The sequence below is a fragment of the Panicum virgatum genome, chromosome 1K, assembly GCF_016808335.1.
Source record: "Panicum virgatum strain AP13 chromosome 1K, P.virgatum_v5, whole genome shotgun sequence".
Classification (NCBI taxonomy): Eukaryota; Viridiplantae; Streptophyta; class Magnoliopsida; order Poales; family Poaceae; genus Panicum; species Panicum virgatum.
The window spans coordinates 47,586,290-47,609,148 of NC_053136.1; the positions used below are offsets into that span (position 1 = coordinate 47,586,290).

The 22,859-nt window shown below is 49.9% G+C and overlaps 4 protein-coding genes and 1 pseudogene across 6 annotated transcripts; 2 read left to right on the plus strand and 3 right to left on the minus strand.

Annotated features, from left to right (window-relative positions):
- Positions 1-547: 547 nt before the first annotated feature.
- LOC120639192 lies at positions 548-1,291 on the plus strand. The gene is made up of 2 exons (XM_039915197.1): positions 548-920; positions 1,021-1,291. The coding sequence occupies exons 1-2, from the start codon at positions 674-676 to the stop codon at positions 1,086-1,088; spliced, it is 315 nt and encodes a 104-aa protein (XP_039771131.1). The 5' UTR covers positions 548-673; the 3' UTR covers positions 1,089-1,291.
- A 396-nt stretch (positions 1,292-1,687) lies between these two features.
- LOC120639181 (binding partner of ACD11 1-like) lies at positions 1,688-4,490 on the minus strand. The gene is made up of 5 exons (XM_039915192.1): positions 4,327-4,490; positions 3,613-3,725; positions 3,466-3,541; positions 2,992-3,075; positions 1,688-2,907 (listed from the first exon to the last, which is right to left on the minus strand). The coding sequence occupies exons 2-5, from the start codon at positions 3,717-3,719 to the stop codon at positions 1,987-1,989; spliced, it is 1,188 nt and encodes a 395-aa protein (XP_039771126.1). The 5' UTR covers positions 3,720-3,725; positions 4,327-4,490; the 3' UTR covers positions 1,688-1,986.
- Positions 4,491-4,581: 91 nt separating this feature from the next.
- On the plus strand, positions 4,582-7,249 carry LOC120639206. Of its 2 annotated transcripts, none has more exons than XM_039915203.1 (2): positions 4,582-5,007; positions 7,111-7,249. In XM_039915203.1, the coding sequence occupies exon 1, from the start codon at positions 4,687-4,689 to the stop codon at positions 4,960-4,962; it is 276 nt and encodes a 91-aa protein (XP_039771137.1). In that variant the 5' UTR covers positions 4,582-4,686; the 3' UTR covers positions 4,963-5,007; positions 7,111-7,249. The 2 variants fall into 2 exon arrangements, with proteins under 2 accessions (XP_039771137.1, XP_039771142.1); XM_039915208.1 differs by lacking the exon at positions 7,111-7,249 and adding an exon at positions 5,820-6,025.
- Positions 5,750-13,490, minus strand: LOC120639168 (oligopeptide transporter 4-like). Its single transcript, XM_039915184.1, has 6 exons — positions 12,954-13,490; positions 12,725-12,822; positions 7,457-8,038; positions 7,094-7,346; positions 6,778-6,960; positions 5,750-6,678 (listed from the first exon to the last, which is right to left on the minus strand). The coding sequence occupies exons 1-6, from the start codon at positions 13,488-13,490 to the stop codon at positions 6,058-6,060; spliced, it is 2,274 nt and encodes a 757-aa protein (XP_039771118.1). The 3' UTR covers positions 5,750-6,057.
- Positions 13,491-16,287: 2,797 nt separating this feature from the next.
- On the minus strand, positions 16,288-18,795 carry LOC120639226 (annotated as a pseudogene). Its single transcript, XR_005661329.1, has 2 exons — positions 18,634-18,795; positions 16,288-17,627 (listed from the first exon to the last, which is right to left on the minus strand). The product of XR_005661329.1 is annotated as a polyubiquitin-like (transcript).
- Between the last annotated feature and the right edge of the window lie 4,064 nt (positions 18,796-22,859).

Here is a 22,859-nt window from a genome sequence, read left to right on the forward strand (position 1 = left end):
ATCACCTAGCATGCTCATGATGCTCTCAAGGTCGGCGTGCCACTTCTCGTCGCCCCTGCAGCGGACGTAGTGCCGGCCGCCGCGCTCCTCGACGCGGCGGGCGGACGAATGAGGTCACGGCCACAGGTGTGGTGGCGGTGACCGCATATGCCCGTGCTGGACGATGCGGCTGATGATGAGGTGGCCCTCGGCCTCGATCGGTTCCCCGTCCGGCGCCGGGTAGCGCGTCTACAAGACTAGCTGGCTGCCGGCGGCGTCCACGCCGACGGGGACGACGGCGCACACGGCCATCTCCAGTGGTGGACTGTCGTGGCAGCAGCGGGAACAGAAGGCCTGCATGTGCACATCCCGCAGGAGCGGTCGCGCACTCGCGCAAGCACCTCCATGCCAAGCCGCTGCTCGCTGAGTCGTGAGAGGTACGAACCGAACCAGTGAACCATGGCTGCCCAGCTTTTGGTTGGTTAGTTTGGCGCGGTTCGGCTTCAGCTGACCCCCCATCCACCACCTCACCTGCGAGATATTTGCGTGCCCCCTCCCTCCCTTTGCTTGCAGTTCAAACCAAACCAAACAAAGCGCCCGCTCCAATCCCTTTCGCCCGCATTTAAGCGCGCCTGCCCCCAACCGCACTGGCGGAAAGCTTCGGGCCACCCCGCACCAGCGCGCGCCAACAAAAATGCACAGGCAGCTCAGCCTCTCAGCGTCAGCGTCAGCGAGCTCGCCGAGGCAGCAGCAGCAGCAGGACGGCGCCGGCAACGCGGCGGCGCAGGCAATGGCGGCCACCGGGGACGAGTCGGCCTCGCACTCCAAGGCCGACAGGGCGCGGCCGGCGAGGGAGGAGAGGGTCATCCACCTCATCCCGCTGCTCACCTTCCTCTGCTTCCTCCTGCTCTTCCTCTGCTCGCGCGACCCCTCCGCCTCCGGTACGTTTCCCCCCTCCCCCTTCCTCGCCGCGCCTCCGCGCGCGTGATGATTTGCTCGTCTGATGTATGGTTTGCGATTTCGCTTTCTGTTCGTTTCAAGATATGTCGAGCTTCGCCGGCGGCGAAGGAGTGAGATCTGGGAGCCGGAGGTTGAAGATGATGCTATAGACCTCTTAGCAATTATCAGATGCGTGTTCGTGGAGTGTTTTCCATTTTGAATCCGATATTGCAATGTATCTTGCGCTCATATATGGAGCAGCATCTAAAGCTGTACTTGTCCAGCAGTAATAAGCCTGTAAGAAAGCATTGGGCTTCATGCCACTGGTTTCTTTCCTTGGTGGTAATTCTAACTATCAGCATTTTCCTTATCATCAGAGTTGTCTTAACAAGATAATTAAGGATAACACACATCACAGAAACAAGACATGAAGAGATGGTATAACGTGAAGATAAGGGGGCCCTTGGAGTTGGGATAATATGGTGACACCATGGCTGATATTTGTGACCACATGGCACAACTATCATGTCCAATGTAAGGTCCTGCTTGATGGAGGGTGATGGTCCAACGAACCTAGCATTGCCCACACTTCAAGCAGTGGATAATGGTCCAAATTCACAACCTTCCAGCTGAGACATGTTTTGCATACAAAATGCCCCTTTTTAGCAAGATCCCAAAGTTGAATCAGCCTCAGAACAAGGTTGAAATGGACAGGTACTGGCATAGTCCCAGCACAGATGCTAAAACAATTCATCACCAAAGAAAAGACTTTAGAAGACAACTCAAGTTGCAGCTTCACGATAATAATACCCAAAGAACACCAATTGATTGTTAGTACAAAATTATCACCTCCATTATGTCTGAAAACATCATTGAAGGATGACACATTCAACAGCTAAGAGCTAAATGAAACTATCATTGCCTAAAAACAACACTAAAGGATGGCAAATCCAACATCAAAAGCTGAAGGAAAACTAACATTGCCTGAAAACAATTAAGCCTGTAGGATAGCAGATCCAATAGCAAGAACTGAAAGAAACTATTGTTGTCACTCTAATCGTATGTATATTACAGAAATCCCTGGGCAGATTCAGGCTTCTTGGGACTGTTGCTAGAATTTCCGTCAATAGTGGCCATGGTGACTGGAATAGTGACAGGGCTTCCAGGGACGTGGGTCTTGGCAAACTCACCACTCGGTTGCTTGTGCTCCTGCTCAGTTTGTTCAGCCATCAGAAGGCTGTCTGGAATATTGGACTTGCATAGTTCAGTCTCATTGTGGTTAGGCTCCTCAACTATATCAGTGTTTTCTTGCACATGGGCCACTGCGATTTCACCCTCCTGATTTTTGGGCTGGTCTTTAACCGTTTCAGTGTTGCCTGGCACGTTACTCATTTGACGTTCACCCTCTTGGTGCTTGCTCTCCTGCTGAGTTGTTTCAGGACTTCCTAGATTTCCAGAGCCTTCCTGAAGCCTGCACTCTTGCTCATACGCTTCGGAGCTTTCAGGCAAATGAGTCCTATCGAGTTCACGGTCTCGATGCTCTCCCTCCTGCTCGGCCACCATCCTTTCCTTTGCCTTAGCGCCAACATCAGTTGCCGTGGTTGCAACCTTGTTGTAGGCACCAGTTACCCATGCTGCCCCTGTAAGGACATACCTGTTGCTCATGATAGCAGAACTGGCAGTTGAGACGGTCTGTTCAGCAGCAGCTATTGCTGACTTGGTCTTCTCTGCAACCTGGTATTTCTCATCCATTTCCTTCATTTTCTCATTCACAACTATGGTACTGGTGTTGAATTTCTGGCTTAGGCCCATTGTTTTGTCAAGGGAAGCGACTTTGGCAGTTGCAGTCGATGTGAGCTGATGCTTTTCATCAAAAGCCTTCGCCTTTTCAACAGCATCCATGCCAAGAACAAATCCTTTGGCTAGCATAGAACCGACAATATCCTCTGCCTTCCGAAGGGCAGATTCCATGCCACCAGCATTTTTTGACTGATAATGCGGAAGCAGTATTAGGAGTTTGAGATTGCTGAAAGTAATTTGCTAATGGGAGATTTTATTATGGCATGGTTCTACCTCTAAATCAGCTAAAACAGATGTCGGCAGCTTGTAATCAGTGGCTGGTGTGATGATGACAGCCATATCTGCTATCGTCGCACCCTGCACAAAAGCACATATTTGCATGATAGAGAAACAGTGTACGAAGTCACAAAGTTTATTATTAATACAGGAAAAGATATTATGGCACAAAAGGGAAATCCAAGGAAAGATGGAAAAACTCATACTTAGCGACCAATGACAACATAAACACACTACACATGGCATCGCAGTTTCATGGCAGAAACCATATACGCAGGCTGTATGTTCATATCGAATATAGGACTCAAAAGCTAGAAAAAGAAAAGCATTGGTGTAGCTATCTTTCTGTCAACAAAATCATTATGTAATTCCCACTACTTATTCAACAGTTAAAGCGTATTAGGATCAGCATAATCGTCAGTAGTTTGTAGCAAAGACTGTTAACTAATGGAAGAACCAATAGTCCAATACCGTAAGAAGCATAGCCCTCTCTGCTCCTTGATTATCTCCAAACGTGATGTAGGCAAACTGTGACCGCTCATCACAACTACAAAGCATTCTTGGTTAAATAATGCGTGTTTTGTACAAATGATATCATGGAGATCATACGGCACTAACCTTTGCAGTTCGACGTATACTATGTCACCAGAGAAAGAAAAGAACTCGCTAATATCTTGCTCTGATGCATTAAGCGAGACATTGTGGACCTTTATTGTGCCAGTCATGCTTGCCTTCAAAAAAAAATGAAACGAAAAGAATAATCAGCAGTTTGATTGTAAATTAATGGTTGGCACAGCTAGTGAACGGGAGGAACGCAGAAAACACAATCCATTCCTTGCCCAGATAAAGTATCTCGATCTCAATATGAAGTTGCTAAGCATTTTTTTTGGGGGCGGGGGGGGGGGGGGGGGGGGGGGGGGGGGGGGGGGGGGCGGGGGTGCGGAAATGACTACAAATGTTTCTTTACAGAAATTGCAAGCATCCACTTTGGCGAAGGGCATCTGAACAGTACCACTTGAAGCAATAACACATGATTTAAATAAATCAAAGAGAACGTTGTGTTGCCTTTGGTAGGAAATCTGAAATGTCTGAATCTACAAACGGACAGGCTTCGAAATTCTAGGCATTCGCAAACCAGAACGATGAACAAGATTCAGACAACCACGAACAAGAGACCCTATAGCACAATCTATCAGGCATCAATCTGCAACCAAGCTAATCCTAATCAAGATCCCCAAATACATCTGTGAAATAACCTAGCATAGTTGCTCAGGGAAAATAAGAAACACGCTTAATCGCAAACGGAAGGAATTTCAAAATCTGAGTGCTCACCTCCGCGGATGCGATCCCAACGGCCTCGCCCTCCGTCTGGGAACGGGAACGAAATGGGGCGGCAGAAATGGAACCGTCGCGCGCGCATTTTGGTGGCGGTTTCGTAGGAGCACAAGGCTGATCTGATGCCGGTGGTGCGGTGCCTAAACCTGGAGAACTATGACGTGGCGACTTGTGGGACCACAAACCCCTGGGCTGTCATGGACTATCAAGCCCATTTACTCCCCACGAAGATATAGTGGGTTGTGGGCCCAATAGCGTGGCGCCTCGCTCTAGTCTTCTTCCCCCGACGGCTACCAATTCCCAACCCAAACCCTCTCGTTTCCAGTGGTGCGGCGAGGCAAACACGGCGGCGGAAGGATGGCGAAGGGAGGCGGTGGCAGCGGGCTGATCTGGGCGACGGCGGAGGATCTGGCGCGGAACCGGCCGGTGGTGCTGTCGCTGTACAGGCAGATCCTGCGGGCGCTGAACTCGCCGGAGCTGCCGCTGGGGTACGCGGCGCGGATGGCGAAGAAGGCGGAGTGCCGCGCCATCTTCCTCTTCGGCGCCGAGGAGAGGTCGCTCCACAACATCAGGGACCTACTCGACGCCGCGCGCCACACACTCGGCCTCCTCAACCGCGGCCGCCTCCCGTAGAGCGGAACGAAGAGTCTCGCGAGTCGCTGTTCCCAATCCCCATGGGTATCGCATCTCTCAGCTTCCTTTTTATAGTCCCAATTGTGAAATTTTGTTGTTCTCCGTGCCGATAAATGGCTAGATTGGTGTCGTATGTTCGAGTAAGGTACCATATGTGGGCTTGTTTCTCTATGCGGACTATTATGCAGACTGCAGAACGTATGTACTCTAACTTGCAAATCGAAATGAAGTTTTTCAGCTGTGAATGTGCTGTCACTTGAATTATTGAATATTTGGTGGTGCCCTTCGTAAATTTGAGATTCTTATGCATGGTTTTTGGTGCAAGGATTGAGTAAAATTGTAGCATCCAGGTATTGGCATCAGTAGCATGACTTTGTGCTATCCAAATGATTGATGCCTTACATCATTTGTGGCGCTAACATAACTGGAATGGAGAATAAGTTCATAACTGATATTGCAGCCATTTCTTGGTCTGTTAGACTCCTAGCCTAGAACGTAGCATGCCTTTAGCAGTAGGGGATGAGGCCAGAACCCAGAGGGCACTATTGTAGGCATGGTTCACCTTTGCGTAGATGAATGCCCTAAATCAGTATCATTTCCCTAGTAATTTCTCTGTGTACCCTGCAGAACATATATATTGTTGTTGCAAACCATTTTTCCGCTGTGTAAATCCGCTGTCATCATATAAACTGATACTGCATGGTTTTGGAGGGCATGTCCCATGCATGAGTAAATTTTTAGCATTCAAGACCTACCATGCCTTTGCATTGCCCAAATGACAAACATGTTACACTAAAACCATTAATATTGGCAGTTGTTTAGATCTTTCCTTATGTGAAATTGTTCTTCTCTTACAGGTACATGGTTTTGGAGGGATGAGCAAATTTTTAGCATTCAGGAACTAGCATGCATTTGCATTGCCCAAATGACAAACATGTTACACTAACACCACTGTTGTTGGCAGTTGTTTAGATCTTTCCTTCTGTGAAATCGACTATAAGTATACAGGCTATGATGTTTACACAGCACAAATTTACGGCCCAACATGACTTGAATTGATCAACTAATCTTGCAGCTGTACCTATAGATCCAAACTTAGAACACTGGGCAGACACTATCGGGACCCAAGTCCACCCCTTTAGCTGTAGGGCACGAGGCTAGGGGACAGTGTTCTCCAGCTGTGCCCCACCAATCGATGCTTTTCTTCTCCATTGTCAGTGAGAAGTACAGCACCACCCCCATGAATGCAACTCCAGCGTCAAGCGCAGCAGAGAGAATGTAGTTGTACCTTGTCCACCACTTCTTCCGGTACCGGAACACAAAGAAATTGAAGATGGTGCCAATGAACAGCCATGAGTTATAGTTCACAGGCGTTGCTGGGGGCATGAAGGCCGTTGCACCAAGGAGTACTGGCAGATTGATCAATGGTATCCACCTCTGGTTGGGGAACATCCTGTGGAGAGCGTATACAATAACTGGGCCTGCTGCGCCAATGAGGAAAAACCAGTTGAGGACGCTGTAATTCCCAGCTGACCCAAAGATGCGCATCGGACCAACAAGGCCCCAGATCACTGATGCATCGAAGAACACACGGTCACCAGGGCATGTCCATGGGCTGTCTGGTGGGAGTGAATCTGAGCAGATGTCCTTGATGGAGCCGAGCAGCCACCATGCCGTCCCAATGTTAACCGTGCCAGCCACGATAGTACCAACAAACTAAGCAAATACAGAACCTGAAGGTTAGTACCTTTTGTTTTTTATACATGTCACCAATTTACTTGCAAGAACAATGCATTAGGGACTTCCATTTATTACCTGAACAAGGAACATGGACTTGGGAGGGATCTTCATATAGTGGCCAAGCTTGAAGTCTGAGAGGAAAGCAACAGCCTGTGACATGCTCATGTAGCCATAAACCTTGAAGCAGACGTTCGCAATAGGATAGCCCGGCATAATTAGTCCCATGACATACTCAGTGATCACATTCAGACCAGGTGTCTGCACAATGCATTTTGGAGGGTCTGTCAACTTTTTTAAGTAAATGATCACAATGCAAGACAATATCTGAAGCATCTCTCATTTTTATTTTTATTTTGTAGAAAACATCTGAACATGCTAATCTGCTACTTGCCTGGTTGGTTGTCGCAGTGATGATGCTGATGGGAAGGGTGAAGATGAATGCCATGCCACACGCGAAGATAAGGCCCCACCAAGGGAGCTGGACCTCACGCTTCAGTACAGTGCAGAGGAGGAGGGACACTGTAACGGAAAGCGCCATCAGCGAGTAGAACCACCACGCAGGGATGTCATCATACTTCTTCATCAACTTTGTGTGGATGTCAGGCTTCTCATTCTGAGATGCTTTGAAGCGGCGGTAGATTTCCCTGCACATAGGTATGTCCCGTCTTAGAGAAAAAACATGCATTTCAGTTCGGAAGCCACACGCAATCAGAGCATGTGTTTGTTTCCCATGTACTAAGTTGAGATGTCATACTTTCCATAGAAGAGCCCGACATGCGTTATGGTGGCTGCAATGGTGGCGAAGCTGAACCCATAAGTAAGTGCGAAGAATATGCTGAGGTTGACTTTGCCACGCTCATTGTACGCATCCTTATCAAGCTGAAACTGACTGTTGACAATTGAAGGGATGTCGTACTTGGTGCCGTTTGACATGAACAGGTGCGAGGAGAAGATGGGGAATGTCTTGGCATTGTACAGGTTGAACCCCCAGTATGCTATCGGCATGATCAGGTAGACGAAGAACACATAGCCAAAGAAGATGTTGACGATGGCGAAGAAGGGCGAGATGAGGGGACTGAAGAGGAAGGAGGAGACCGTGGACCAGTCGAGTGTGAAGGCGCCGAGGCCAAGGCCCCTCATGCCCGACCCCAGCTGCTGCGCCGTCACGGACTTGGAGAACACCCAGCACACCCATGAGATGGATGTCAGTGCCGGGAAGAGGTAGCCTGGAACGGCGTACCATGCGAAGCTGCACGCAAGCGCCACCATGAAGAACTTGGAGCGGGAGATCTGGCGCGAACCTGCGGCGGCAGCATCGTCCTTCTCGTGCAGTGCCCTGTTTCAACATTGAGGACATGATCAGAGCTGTTGTTAGTAGCATTTCTACAGCTGAAACATGAAAATATGCAGCGGGTGCTGTAACTATAGCTGGTCTTGAATCAGACTGTATCATCGTGCTAACAAATCAATTATGTTTCATTTTGAGGCAACCAATTGTTGCGATGATTGTTGATTGCTAACCACGGTTGCCTCGTGGTTTGAGGCAACCAATTCATCGTATTTGATTCACAAGTTTGCTTATGTAAACAAGATACTAGTCCTGAATGGCATGCTCGGACTCGGACTAACCCACCCGCAGTTTTACCAGACCAAATGTATATACTGCAGCCGTAGAAGCAGTGCAGAAATTTGGATACAGAACCTTAGAGCAAATCTTCAGATTTCTTTCTCCCATCAAACAGTGGGTGCAACCCAATACTACATAGCATAGCTGATCACCTCGTTAAGCAACCGCAGTGCGGAATGGCAGGTCGGCACTGCGAGGATCACATTTCAAATCCTGTTTAGCTATACCAGAATACAATACAATGCATGTTTCTTATCTGTTGTCAGTAACACGCGGCGTCTCTTTCAGAGCGCGTATGCAAACATCCAAGCCCAAGCCCCAAGCCTAACACGCATGGCCAGGAACGCAAGTGTGCGAGCATGTGCAAGGATTGCTGGCGCGCCCGACTTTTCAGGGCCACTTGGACGCGCGCCCGGACCACGCGCGACGGCGCGAGCAGTCAGGCCTCGCAGACTCGCAGCCATGCGCGGGGTGTGGGCGGGCCGCGGGCGTGTTCATTCGTTCAACCGTTCACATTCGTTCAACTGGTTCAGTGACTAGGAAACACCAAGCGAGTTCGTCTTCGTCTAGAACTGGCAGAGAAGCGCCGACCCGGGCGTCGCTGTCCCCACCCGTTCCGTTCTCCTGGACTTGGACCGGCCCCCATGGCACAAACGGAGCAGCCCATCGGGCGACTCAAGGCTATAGCTTGGCTTTTCTTCTGTATATTCCACGGAGACTTGATCGTTCGGTCTAGCGTCTGGATACAGGGAGGTGAAGATAACCAGGTTCAGAGGCTCAGCTAGCCACACAGTGCAACAAGTTGTTGTTTCTGTATAGATGGGCGCTAGCTGAGTCTGAGTATCAATAAACTAGCTGCCAAATTGGTAAGAGAGACATCCTCTTTATCATCTAGCGATGCAGGGAAGACATATTGAAAAACAAATCGGGGCGAAGAAAGGAGAAACCTCCGCGTCGTCTCCCTCGCGAGGCGACCACCGCTCCCCTCCCCGCCGCCCCCTCCCACCTCCCCTCCGGCCGCCGCCGCTCTCCGGCGGGCGGCGGCAGCGGCGGCGCTCAAGTGAGCTACGTCCGCAGTCCCCACAACCCCTCTCCTCTCCGCATCTCCACCCCTCACCTCCTCTCCACTTCTCCCTCAACTCCGGTGGCCGGCGGGCAGATCCGGGCCCTCGTTGGCCGGATCTCGCGCCTCCTGCCCCGGATCTGGCGGTTGCCTCCCCGCGGCGACGGCCGCAGGCGTCCAGGCTCCCCCGCTGCGGCAGAGCGGCTGCGAGCGTGCAGCCTGAACCGGCGGCGGCCCCAACCTCTGGGCGGCGGCCCCATGCTTCGCGCCAGGATCCGGGTCCCCATGGGGTGCTGCGGCGCGGCAACGGCCCGCGCATCGGGCGACGAGTGGCTATGGAGGTGGTCCGTGACGGCAGCCTCCTCCCGTGCGGCAGCTTGCACAGCCTGTCCTGTGTCCGCGGCGGCCGGACGACCCCATGTGGCGGGCCAAGCAGGCCTCCCGAATCCCCGGTGCTGGTGAGGTAGATGGTTCTGAAGCCCCCTGTTCCATTGCTCTCGCATCTCGGCGTGAAGGAGTTCTTGGCGAAAGCCTTGCTCGCTCTCGGGCTGACGGCGGCGATGCCTTTGGCGCCGCAATCCTCCCTGGAGGCGCCGTCTTGCTCCTTCTCGCTTGATCTTCGGGTGAAAACCCTTGCTCCGGTTCTACCGGACGGGCGGTGGCGGCATCCCTGATGTCGTGTCCTAGCTGTGGGCACCGTCTTTGAAGATCTTGCAGCGGGTTGGCAGTTTTCAGGGGTCTTCGTACTCGCTACTCCTCTTGGTTTGCTTGCTCTAGCTGCAGGCGGTTGCTGTGGCTCGACTAGTATCCTCTCCCGGTGCCTCTGCTTCGTCGGCGCTCTTCCTGGTGGTTCCATCAAATCTAATGCCGAGTGGCGTTTCCACCTCTTCCGTCATTCCCCTTCAAGGCTTCCTCCCCTTGGATGGCGTCGGATGGTAGTACGTGGAGCTCGGATGTGCCGCAGGTGTCACCATCATTCCCAAGGAAGGTCGTCGTTCTCCGGCGAGTTGTTGCTTGCGCGGTCTGCACCTCCTTTAGTCCCCACTCCGCAGGGCGGTCCCTCAGATGGAGGGTGAGAGCGGAGCGGTGTAGATACAAGAGGTGGTGTGGATGCAATGATCCCAATGACTCCGGCAAGCATGCTGTTTCGGTGGTGGTGCTAGCAGATGATCGGTGGCTTGTCGTCAGCTTCGGTCTTAGCTAGCCTTTGATTTGCTAGTGAGTTGTGTTCTTCTGCTTCTTTGTGTATCTCTGTTGTTCATATTGTCTCTAGTCTCTCCCAAATTTCTTGTAACTCGGCCGAGGGCCTTAAAGTTGGTGCCTTGCACCCTTCCATCACCGGCTTGCCGGGATCTGTGGAATAAAAATTCTTCGTCCCCCCCCCCTAAAAAAATCTAGCGATGCAGGGGAAACAACGTCGCGAACGGGACTCGTGATGCCGGGACGACGAAGCGGGGCCGTCAGAGTGACGCCACCGCAATCATGGGCTATATCGCTTTGGGATCTCGCGTTCTGATAGAAAAGAGATGCTGATCTTTCAGGTAAGAGGTATCAAATAACAACGGACAAACCTCTAACATCACCGGCTTGCCGGGATCTGTGGAATAAAAATTCTTCGTCCCCCCCCCCCCCCCCCCCCCCCCCCCCCCCCCCTAAAAAAATCTAGCGATGCAGGGGAAACAACGTCGCGAACGGGACTCGTGATGCCGGGACGACGAAGCGGGGCCGTCAGAGTGACGCCACCGCAATCATGGGCTATATCGCTTTGGGATCTCGCGTTCTGATAGAAAAGAGATGCTGATCTTTCAGGTAAGAGGTATCAAATAACAACAGACAAACCTCTAACGAGCTGCACTGCAATACAGGTTGACAAGATTCAGACATTCAGTATCACCTAGTGTCTAGATAATAGTGCCTTGGTTAGTTCAGTTATAGGTGGAGCTAGTCAAGAAAACTAGTACGAACTGTGATGGGATTAGCAAAGAGCAATAACAGGTGTAGTCGGCCCAAAAGGACACTGAGCTGCTGATATGCAAGGGCAAACAATACTCTACTCTCTTTGAAGTGCAGGTAAAATTGCAGGTTTGCAGTACAGATCGATGACCTGTCACCGCTGCACAGGTATAACACAAAAGCTGGGCCACTCTTTTCTCTTGTGCGCTCGTCAAAAGATCTTGCGACGAGTACCTAAGGGCAAAATCTTCCCCACCCGCACTAGCTAGTCCTAGCTTTCTTTTCTAAAGAAAATCAACCTCACAACCTCAACCATGTACCTCCATATCATTCGGCCTGGATAACGCCTACTGATACCAGAGTTGATACGAAAAGAAAAAAGTTTTGCAAGCAATGCATGTCTGAAAACAAAACTCCGTCCGCTTCTTTTTTGGACCGAACAACCTTGTCCTTGGTGCGTGTGGGGACACAGATTCCTAAGCTGAAATTTTCTCTGCAATTATTGAGGATCCCATCAGGCACCCATCAGCGGCCAATCCGTAATCCATCACTCAATCCAGTGCCTGCACACTACCATGTTCGTGGTGGGGTACTAAAGCCCATCCATTCTTGAGTCAGTTGCTGAGAGGTCGAGAGGACCATCTATCGTGTGAAGAGAAAGAGATCGTCCAACTCATGCATCATGATGCTCTCAAGATTCTTCCTCTTTAAAATTTTATCCGTTTAACTTTGTTTTTGTCTTGTTAATGTCATCGGAAAGCCAGATTAGATTCCCCTACGTCAAAACAACGCTTTCGTGACAACCCCATGTAACGCTTGTCTCCAGGAAAGAAGAACGGCAACATGCCAACATGTCATCCATCCTCCTATATGCTGTCAAAGATTGGTAAGCTCACATGAATGTGTCAAAGATCGCTAAACCAAACACCTAGGTTTGGATTCCATCGCAAGTTTTGTCAGTTTACTATGCGCCCATAGTTCTCAGCTCTCTCTATATTTTAACTCCTTGTTGGCAAAAAAAAAAGTCAGAAAGTGACTTAAAAGTTGTACATGTACTACTAGATGCTCTATGCAAAGCTACAGAGTACAGACGCACGCGAGCTGGCGTGGCTGTACCTGTAGGAGAAACCAAACCAAACCAAACGACCAACCCGAGGTGAAGAGCAGTAAAATTTAAAGAACCAACGAACGCGATAGTCTCGCCGGCCTCCGAAAATCCAAACGCAAACGGCAACCAAAATCTGACCAAACTGAAGAACGCGGTAATTGAGGAAAAGAACATTTAGAAAACCGAAGGCAAGATCACAGAAAGGAAGCACAGCACCAGCTTGGTTTTACTGAAGCGGAGTAAGTAGTGTGGCAGTAAAACTGGCGCTCACCGGAAGAGGGAGACCTGGACGAGCGTGCTCGGCCACCACATGTGCGCGGGTTCCACCACGTACTTGCGCATCAGCCCCGCCCACCCGTATCCGAGCACCTTGAATTGAAGCAGCCATTGATGAAGCAAGAGCAAGAAATTCCACGAACAAGCAAGTTGACGGCACAGTTAGTTGGCGGCAAGAACAGTAACGATGAAAGAAACCTCGCCGAAGCTAGCTAGCTGGGTACCTGCGTGGTGATGACGAGGAGCCAGGCGGTGTGGAATGAGATGTGGCGGTGGTAGAAGGCGCGGATGATGTCGATGATGCCGACGGCGTAGGCGTTGCCGCCGCCGAAGGCGAAGCCGGCGTTGGCGAAGATGGAGATGAGCACGTGCTCCTTCATGTTGAAGGGCCCCGGGTTGAGGCTCCACTCGCCGCCGCCGAGCAGCGCGGGCGCCCGGCGCCTGGTGCGCGGCAGCACCCGGGCCATGAAGTGGCCCACGGGCAGCGACGCCACCTGCACCGTGACCTGCGTCACGATGAGGGGCTCCGTCCGGTAGGTGAAGAACTGGTTGAGGAAGCTCATGAGCGCGCACGACAGCAGCCCGATGCTCCACATCCGGAACGTCCACACCGGCAGCGACGGGTCGTCGGTCGGCGGCACCGTCAGCCGCACCTGCTCGATCGGCGACTCCTCCTCCTCCTCCTCGCCGCCGGCGGCGACGCCCTCCTCCTCCTTGCCGGGCGCCGCCAAGCCGCGGTCGTCCGCGCCGATCTCACCCATCGCGCGTGGGCGGATTGAATAATGCCGGCGGCCCAGCTGCCCGCGCGTGTCGCTGCGCTTTTGAGCGCGAGCGCGAGGAAGAGCTTTCCGCGCCGCGCGGCTTGTGACTTGAATGAGGCGCGCGCGCGTGGGAGCGTATATATCGATTCTTCGAGCACGGCGGTGCCGAGTTATCACTGTGTAATTTAATTGGCGCCGCGTCACGTGGCTGCCTTTTATGACGCGATAAAAGGAGGAGTATTTTGTCGAAGGAAACCCGATGGAATCCGGCCGGAATCTGATTGCCCTGCGCCCGTGCCAACCTTTTGCTGACTACCCGGATGGCCGGTTCCCAAGATTGTCGCCACGGTAGCAGCCAGCCACAACCATGGCGACGCTGCAGATCGCTTTGCTCCATGTGAATGCATAGTGCGCGAGTTCTTGACGAGTGAACGCACCGGCGCCGCTGCGGTGCGGCGTGTTCGGCCTCCGTGATAGGACCGCACGGGCGCGGCATTGCCGCCGCCCGTCGCCGTCCGCGTCGCGTCACACGGCCGGCTAGCGGCTAGCTAGCTCCAAGGTATTGGTCGCTAGATCGCGACCGCGAGGCTGCGGTAGTCGGCGACGGGGAGGCTCAGCTACGGCCGAAACAAATCGTCTACAGTAACTGCAGGAGGACTGAGCCGCTGTCACCCGGGCCACACGGGAGTGGTCATCCAGCTACGGCCTACCGGCGGGGCGAAAGCAACCTGCTCGCTGGCGTGTTCTCTCTTGCATTGGGCGGTTTTGCCGCCTGTTTTCCGGAGGAATCTGAGCGCGACTTGCATGCCCCGCCGCCGGAGCAGCACGGCGCCGCAGCCTGGATCCAGACCGGTGGACGGGGACGTCGTTCCCGAGATGCGAGGCTCCCGAGGATTGGCTGATCAAGCTTTTCATATCCGGTTTGTCTGAGTTGTTCTTGTGCTAATCACGTGTACTAGGGCTCGGTTAGTTGGCTCTCAGTCTCTGACCGCATCCACGTGAGTCCTTCGGTAGGATCGAGAAGGTAGCTCGTGGTGTTTTTTTTTTGTATCACGGCTGTTCACAAGAATATGGTCTCCAAGGATCCCTGCAAAATAAATCTCCGACTCCGCCGAGCACAAAGCCTTCCGGTGAAGCTAGCAGTTGTGACATGAATAAAACAAAGTAATACTAAGCTAGGATCGATGGAGAAGATCTGAAAACGTAGTGCTAATAGGCTTCTACTTGCGAGTAAGTTTCCGGAAACTGGTTACAAGTTTTCGCTAGCTGTATTCTGGTGCGAGTGCGACCAAACGGGGCTACGTACGCGCACATCGACCTCCGAAGAAGAGACACGGCGTCCCGACGCTCGAATGGTTGGTTCCTACGACGACCAGCAAGGACGGGGGTTGACTCGTTCCTGCCTAGATTGACGGACAAAATTCGTGCCTGGGAGCATGCGGTGGGGTTTGTATGGACATCACCGCCGCCAGCGGCGGTTCCGGCAGCCGGAAACGAGGGGAAATAGGAAACGCATGCAACCCCAGGCCCAGGCTAAATTGGGTCAGACATTCAGACTAGTGAAGCTAAGTGTGATTAGTAACTGAACAACCAACACCCGATCGAACACCCCCAAAACGACGACGGGTGGATGCTCAATGGACGCCGCCTTGAATCGGGTTCCCTGTTCAGCAGGCTTTGCAAACAAGCGTCGCTGTCTCCGTTGCCTCGCTCTTCCACTGGCGCAGCATGTAACTTACAGCTGCTGGCAATGAAGCCACAAATTTGGAGGGGACTAGGGGAGGACTTCGCAGGCAGCGAGCGCGCTTGCTTTCAGATTGGGCCTTGACCTACACAAGGAGCAAGACGAAACGGAACGCATAGATAAATCCAAGCTGTCCGATTGGTCTTGCAACAAGTTGATTCAAGTTGCGCACTGGGGATTTGGGTTCGCCCTTGACGCAAAGAAAAGTTCCGTCTGGTGTGGATGGATAAAAGCTCGATTCCAATGCAAGTTCAGGAGCACTGAATGTTCTGCTAGTGTGGCTGCCGCCTGACATGGTATTTGGACGGATACACTGGTAGCGGTAGGCTGAAGGCAGGGCGCAGATGCAGCAAGGCGAGCTGTACCTGCTGGCCAGCGGGTACCAAAGCCGATATTTGATATTTGGTACGCCTTCACATTCTTCTCCCCCATGTTCTCTTGTTGGCATGGCAGCTAGGTTGGGTATCACAGGCTGTGATTCACAGCTTCCCTAAATATCAAGTGGCCAGAAGTTGCAGCGCTACAGTGCTAGACTAGCCAACCCGCTACAAGTATGTTTGGCAGTGAAGTTTTCAAGCTCCATTTAAGTCATGCTTTGCAGTCATGTTTTCATGCTAGCAACTCTCCAGCCCCACATTACTCCATAAGTCATATACTACCACTACTGTACTGTAGCCCGCGTTCAAATGGGCAGTGATATTCACACGTTAAACGTTTTTTTTTAGTAATTCACACGTTAAACGTTAAACCCAAGCACAATCCGAACAGTAAAAGTGAATGATAAATATGCCCGTAAATTGGCTAGTGTGCCCCACCAGACCGTGCCACAAACATCATAGTCGAAAGCTGATCAAGCAAGCACAAACTGAAGCAAACGAATATCCTAAATGACTACTTCCAAACATCAGATACTTGGAGAACTTACTAGCAGCACAAACACATTGATCAGGCAAGCTAATGCATTCATGTTGAATACTACACACTCCCTCTAGCTTCTGGATCTAGACAAAAGTGAGCACAAAAGCAACTATTGTTGCCAGGGGAAGAAAAAACTGCAATCAATGAACACAGAAACTGGGAATACTGAGTACGAATGCGAAAGTAATAGCAGAGTTTACATGACCAAGCGAAAGTAATAGCAGAGTTTACACGACCAAACACAGAATACTACGAGGTACTAGGGTATCACAACTACAAGTTCCAACCACATCAACTCCACAGCAGGGCACTCCCGCTTGATCCCTTAGTTAACAAGGCCACCACGGAGCCGCAGGACCAGATGAAGAGTGGATTCCTTCTGGATGTTGTAATCTGCCAAGGTACGTCCATCCTCCAGCTGCTTCCCGGCAAAGATAAGCCTCTGCTGATCTGGAGGAATTCCCTCCTTGTCCTGGATTTTGGCCTTCACATTATCAATGGTGTCGGAGCTCTCCACCTCCAGGGTGATTGTCTTGCCAGTCAATGTCTTGACAAAGATCTGCATCCCTCCCCTGAGACGCAGGACAAGATGAAGTGTAGATTCCTTCTGAATATTGTAGTCCGCCAATGTGCGCCCATCCTCAAGCTGCTTCCCAGCAAAGATAAGTCGCTGCTGGTCTGGTGGGATGCCCTCCTTGTCCTGGATCTTGGCCTTAACATTGTCAATTGTGTCAGAGCTCTCGACCTCCAGCGTGATTGTCTTCCCAGTAAGTGTCTTTACAAAGATCTGCATCCCTCCTCGGAGGCGGAGGACCAAGTGAAGAGTAGATTCCTTCTGGATATTGTAGTCAGCCAGAGTGCGCCCATCCTCAAGTTGCTTTCCGGCAAAGATGAGCCTCTGCTGATCAGGTGGGATTCCCTCTTTGTCCTGAATCTTTGCCTTGACATTGTCGATGGTGTCGGAGCTCTCAACCTCAAGAGTTATGGTCTTCCCGGTGAGGGTCTTCACAAATATCTGCATGCCACCCCTCAGACGCAGGACAAGGTGGAGGGTGGACTCCTTCTGGATGTTATAGTCAGCTAGCGTACGACCATCCTCAAGCTGCTTGCCAGCAAAGATGAGCCTCTGCTGGTCCGGGGGGATGCCCTCCTTATCCTGAATCTTGGCCTTGACATTGTCGATGGTGTCGGAGCTCTCAACCTCGAGAGTGATGGTCTTCCCAGTGAGTCTTCACAAAAATCTGCATGCCACCCCTCAGACGCAGGACAAGGTGGAGAGTCGACTCCTTTTGGATGTTGTAGTCAGCCAGGGTGCGACCATCCTTTAGCTGCTTCCCAGCGAAAATGAGCCTCTGCTGGTCCGGGGGGATGCCCTCCTTGTCCTGGATCTTGGCTTTGACATTGTCAATGGTGTCTGAGCTCTCGACCTCAAGAGTGATGGTCTTGCCAGTCAGGGTCTTAACAAAGATCTGCATCTGTGTCAGACAAATAGAATAATATCAGAAAGCTTGCAAACATGAGTTTATGTAGAGATATGATATGATTTGTATTTGAGCATATTGAAATGCAACATCACAAAAGTCCATATGCTCCATACAGGGCAAAGTAACTACAACAGGATTTGATCGAACAGACTAACATGATCCAACAAAGGATGGAAATAAGACAGAAATGCCAAAAGTACACAGCACAATAAGTTTTGTTCTTCCTAGTGATGACGGAATGCGAGGCAACAAACTAGTCTCATCGAGAGGGCTAGACTAAATTTAGATAGAACTCATGGATTATAATGTCTCTGGAAGCATTAATGAATAACAGCAGTCTTAAGATTTTATAAAATACAAAATCATATTGCATTATTCCCTCAACTAGCTTCATTGGCATATAACGATTCCGTTCACAAATAAAATGATCTGATCAAAAGATACCAAATCATGTATTCCTAGTCACAATAAACTCCATGATCAAACTAGTCTCATCTTCCATGATTCTCAGAAGCACTTATAGACCAGTGGAAACAGATAAAAGTATCACAGATCTACACAACATATAGCACTACATCTACTTGTCCCAATACGCTATTAAGATTGTACCAAAAGCATGTCACGATACCAGGACCACTTATTTGCTAGAATCACAGGCAAAAAGCATGTCAAGGTACGAGTATTGGACCGGATTCGCAAGTAATTTGTACATGAATAAAAAAAACCCTACTCGATAGGCACCGAACGGCACCAAGAACGCACTGACCTAATCTAAATTCTAAAATCAACAAGTAGCGCCGACGCCGCATACGAATCCTCGATTTCTCCAGGCATAAATGATGAGGCGCGATGAATAAGCAAATCACAAATCGCAAATAACTGAGTCACTCGAGAAACTATAGGCTAGATCCGGTTCAGACCGCAGAAATCGCATCGATCGGAGCAGCATCTCTACCAGATGGGGATCGGAGCAAGGAGCAAGGAACTGGGTCGATACCTTGTGGGAGGCGGAGATCTCTGTGGAGCGACGAGCCGGAGGCGTCCCTGGAAACAGCGACACAAGCGAACACGAGGAGATTGGGGGCGGAACACGGGTGATCGGAATCTGATCTGAGCCTGGCGTCGCGATGGGAGGGTATTTATGATTTGATGGAGAGGCGGGTCGCGGCGTGCCTTGGTGGTTAAGGTTAGCCCAGCCCCGCCAGCCGGGTTGGACCACGACTCCGCGTCGGTGTCGGTCGCTCGGGGCTGGCTGGCTTCCAGAATTCACGAGGGGTGTGATTGGTAGCATGCATAGGACTCTAGCCAGGCTTACCTAATGCGCTCCAGCCATATTTAATAGGGTGTATAGACCCTAAGCCTGATCTCAATAGTGCAAAACGGCCCTTCCAACCTGCATTGCTGTAAACGCGATTCGCGAGCATCTCCAGCAATGCAGGCTGGTTTGCGCTCCTGCTGACCAAGCGCCAAGCGCCTGGCTCCGCATGCTTGTTGGGCCGTGTTTAGTTCGTGAGGCCTGTAAATGCAAAAAAAATTTGCGTCCGAATCTTCCCAATTTGAAATGGTAAATGAAGTTTATTTACAAAACTTTTTGCATGGATGGGTTGTAAATCGCGAGACGAATCTAATGATGCTAATTAATCCATGATTAATCAATAATTAGCGGTTGGTTACTGTAGCATCACTGTTGCAGCTTATGGATTAAGTAAGCTCATTAGATTCGTCTCGCGATTTACAACCCAACCATATAAAAAGTTTTGTAAATAGACTTTATTTAGTACTTCAAATTAGCAAGATTACTTTTCACTTTAATGCGTTTACGGTTTTTTTGTGTTTACGGAGTGGGAACTAAACAGACCCTTTGTGCCACTGACGGAAGCATATCCGGCCTCAATACAAGAAACCAATCACATAAGAGCGAAGTCAAGCTTACCTCTATGTGGCCAACCAAATATGACGCTATTTCCTTCCTAGATACAGGCTTACGTTGGGCTGCTTTATATGGCTCTTTTTGGTTTTGTAGCGCGCTAGTGTCAAACAAAGTCAGTTTACAAAACCAACTCCAGAACCCCGCGCTAGTGACCCTGAAGAATCTAACGCGGCTTTTGACCGCGCGATTAGAGGATGGTTACTGTAACATCACTGTAGCAATCATCGATTAATTACCGTCATTAGATTCATCGCGAAAAGTTACACCCTCTCCTAAAATTTTTTTACAAATAGACTTCATTCAGTCTTTCATGCCGAAAAGATTATTTTCTGGCGCTAGTATTCCAGCGCGCATCAAACAAGGCCATGCTAGCCAGGTCGAGAGATATCCAGGCTACCAATCAAACCCGAGGAGGATCCGGTCTCTTCGATCACAGATTCACAGGCCAGGCCGTAGTTTTGATGCTCAGGCCCATGTTCTGTGATCCGAGGCCCACCAGCGCGCAAATTCACGCGAGACGCGGCGCCGTTGGGCGAGCGTGCAGAGGGCCCCCAATTATAGACATGTTAAGTTAAGTGTCCCCGGGGCCCCATCCAGGTAGAGCCCACGACGGTTGCGGCGACGCCGGCCCACTTTCAAGTTGTCCCGAGCCGCGTGGACAGACAGCCGCGGGGGTGGGGGCGGGGGCGTTGCCCGTTGGCTCCCGGCTCCACCGATCAGCATCTGATGTATCTGACCGGCACGTCGAGGTGTTGGTGTCGCCGATTTAGAGTCAACACACGAATGCATTTGATTGTGCGGTGAGCGATGGTACAATTGTAGTGCCAATGCCTAGACCGGTCAGACCGGTAGGGGTAACCGATCAGACCGGTTCGCCGAAGAATGACGAAATCCGACGAATGCTCGCCCGAGAGGGACCCTGTCAGGACAAGCGCGCGTAGGGTTGTTCTAGGATCGGCAGGCCACCTAGAACGCCTTTAGACGTCGCGGAGACAAAGGAAGAACAGCAGAAAAGGGTTGGAAGGAGCTAGGGTTTGGAGATAAAAATAGAAATAATAAACATAAAGAAAAATAATGTATTGATGTGTTTTTTGATCGATTGGATCCTCTAATCGGCCGTGACCATTTATATTTATAGGGTGGGGTGGACTTATCCCGTAAGAAATCCTGTTTACAGATCTAAATATATGAAAAACCCTAGTTGTACTCGGACTCTACATGGACCGGTCAGACCGGTCGGTCCCTGCCGGACAGGCCACATTGCCTCGATCGGTCAGACCGCTTGATCAGACCGGTCAAACCGGTTGGTGCCAATTTCGACTGTCAACATATGCCCCCATGTTTTTTTGGTAAAGCTTGCTTGCCATAAAACATTCTTCTGAGCCAAAATTGTCTAAGGGCGATGATTAACACAACATCGGCCATTTTTTTACTAAAGGCGATAAACAACTATCGGCCATGTTTTGCTCAAGTCGATGTTGAAACAACTTGTTTGGGCCGCCACACCTTCTTCATTGTCGCTGACGTCTTTGGCACGGCTTCCACTTGTTGTTCCATTGCCTCCTTCTTGCGCATACATTGCAGCCTTCACTTCTGAGTATGAGACAAGCCAGAGGGACACCACCTCGGCTGTAAATACTTTGAATCTTGCTCCTTGCTCTTCTCATTCTCTTTGCTGTAATTAACATCTTGCTTGACCGGATTATTGCTAGAAACAATCGGTCTTTGTAGTAATGCATGATTTGGATATATAGGAGGATATTGAATATAATATGATTGCATATGCATCCTACTATAATCCATAGGTGTATAAAGTAAGGATACCAGCAATACCGTGGAGCAATCGGTCCACTAGATGAAGTATAATTATCTTGAATCGATTGCTCTTGATGTCTTGACGATGATCATGTATCCTTGACTTCGCTTGATCGCCCCTTTTGTCTCTGAGCACTCCATTCATTTTCATATTTAGCCAAGAGTTCCTTAAAACTCGGCCTTGTCTTGATTTTGGAGGAATTCCCAGATTTATTGGGCGCACCGGTCAGACCGATCCCATAACCGGTTAGACCGGTCGCACCAGTCAGACCGCCGCTATGGCCGGTCAGACCGGTCGACTTGTTGTCAGCCTTCTTCTTCTTGTCTTGCCCCCCGAGCATTGAAGCCTCTATTGCAACTCGAGGAGTCTTGCTCTGCAGCACTTTTTTCTCATGCCTTTCCTCACCAACCACCACATTTTTCCCTTTAGTCGATTCGGCTTGATGCGGCCGAATCAATACTTTTGGATTTGACAACTCAAGTGTATGAACGGAAAAAGGATTTTGATCAATTTGTATCGCATGAACAACCAATCGTCCTTCATTTATAGCTGATTGTATTTGTCTACGAAGAACATTGCAATCATTAGTGGCATGAGAAAAATTATTGTGTAACTTACAATATGCACGCCGCTTCAATTCCTCCATTGATGGAATAGTGTGAGAGAACTTAATCTTCCCAAGCTTTGCCAATTTATCAAAAATTCTATCACACTTTGTCACATCAAAAGTGAATTTAATCTCATCTTGCCGATTTTTAGAAATCGGTTTTAAAGAAGTACAAGTGCTGGGCTTATCACTAGATGACTATACAAATTCAGCAGCATATACTTCATTACCCTAATCGTCTGAAGATTCTCCTTGTAACATATGCATATTAAGACGATCGGGTTTAAATTTTGCATCTTTACTTCGGCTTTCTTGAGCCAAAGCCCTTTGCAACACTTGATTAACGGTTAGAAACTCATATCCTTCTAATTTTTTTTTAATATGAGATCTCAAACCATTAAGAGCTAATTCGACAAGATCCTTTTCAGAAATAACCAAACTATAACATCGGTTTTTTGTATCTCTAAATCTTCTAACAAATTCAGCAATAGATTCATCATGTTTTTGCTTAACTAATGTTAAATGACATAGCCTCAATTCATTATCACCATTGAAAAATGCTCATGAAATTTATGTTCTAATTGAGACCATGTTTGGATAGAATTAGGAGCTAATGCCGAAAACCATGAAAAAGCAGTGCCAGATAAAGACAAAGGGAACATTCTAATTTTCAAATGATCAAGACTCCCATAAATTCCCATTTGTGCATTAAACTGACTAACATGCTCCCATGTAGTTCTACTATCATCTCCAGTGAATTTAATAAATTCAGGCACCTTGAAATTCTGAGGATATGGTATGGAATCAAAACTCTCAGGATATGGTTTTTGACAACCAAGAGTTTTATCCTTAAGTTCTATGCCGAAAGAC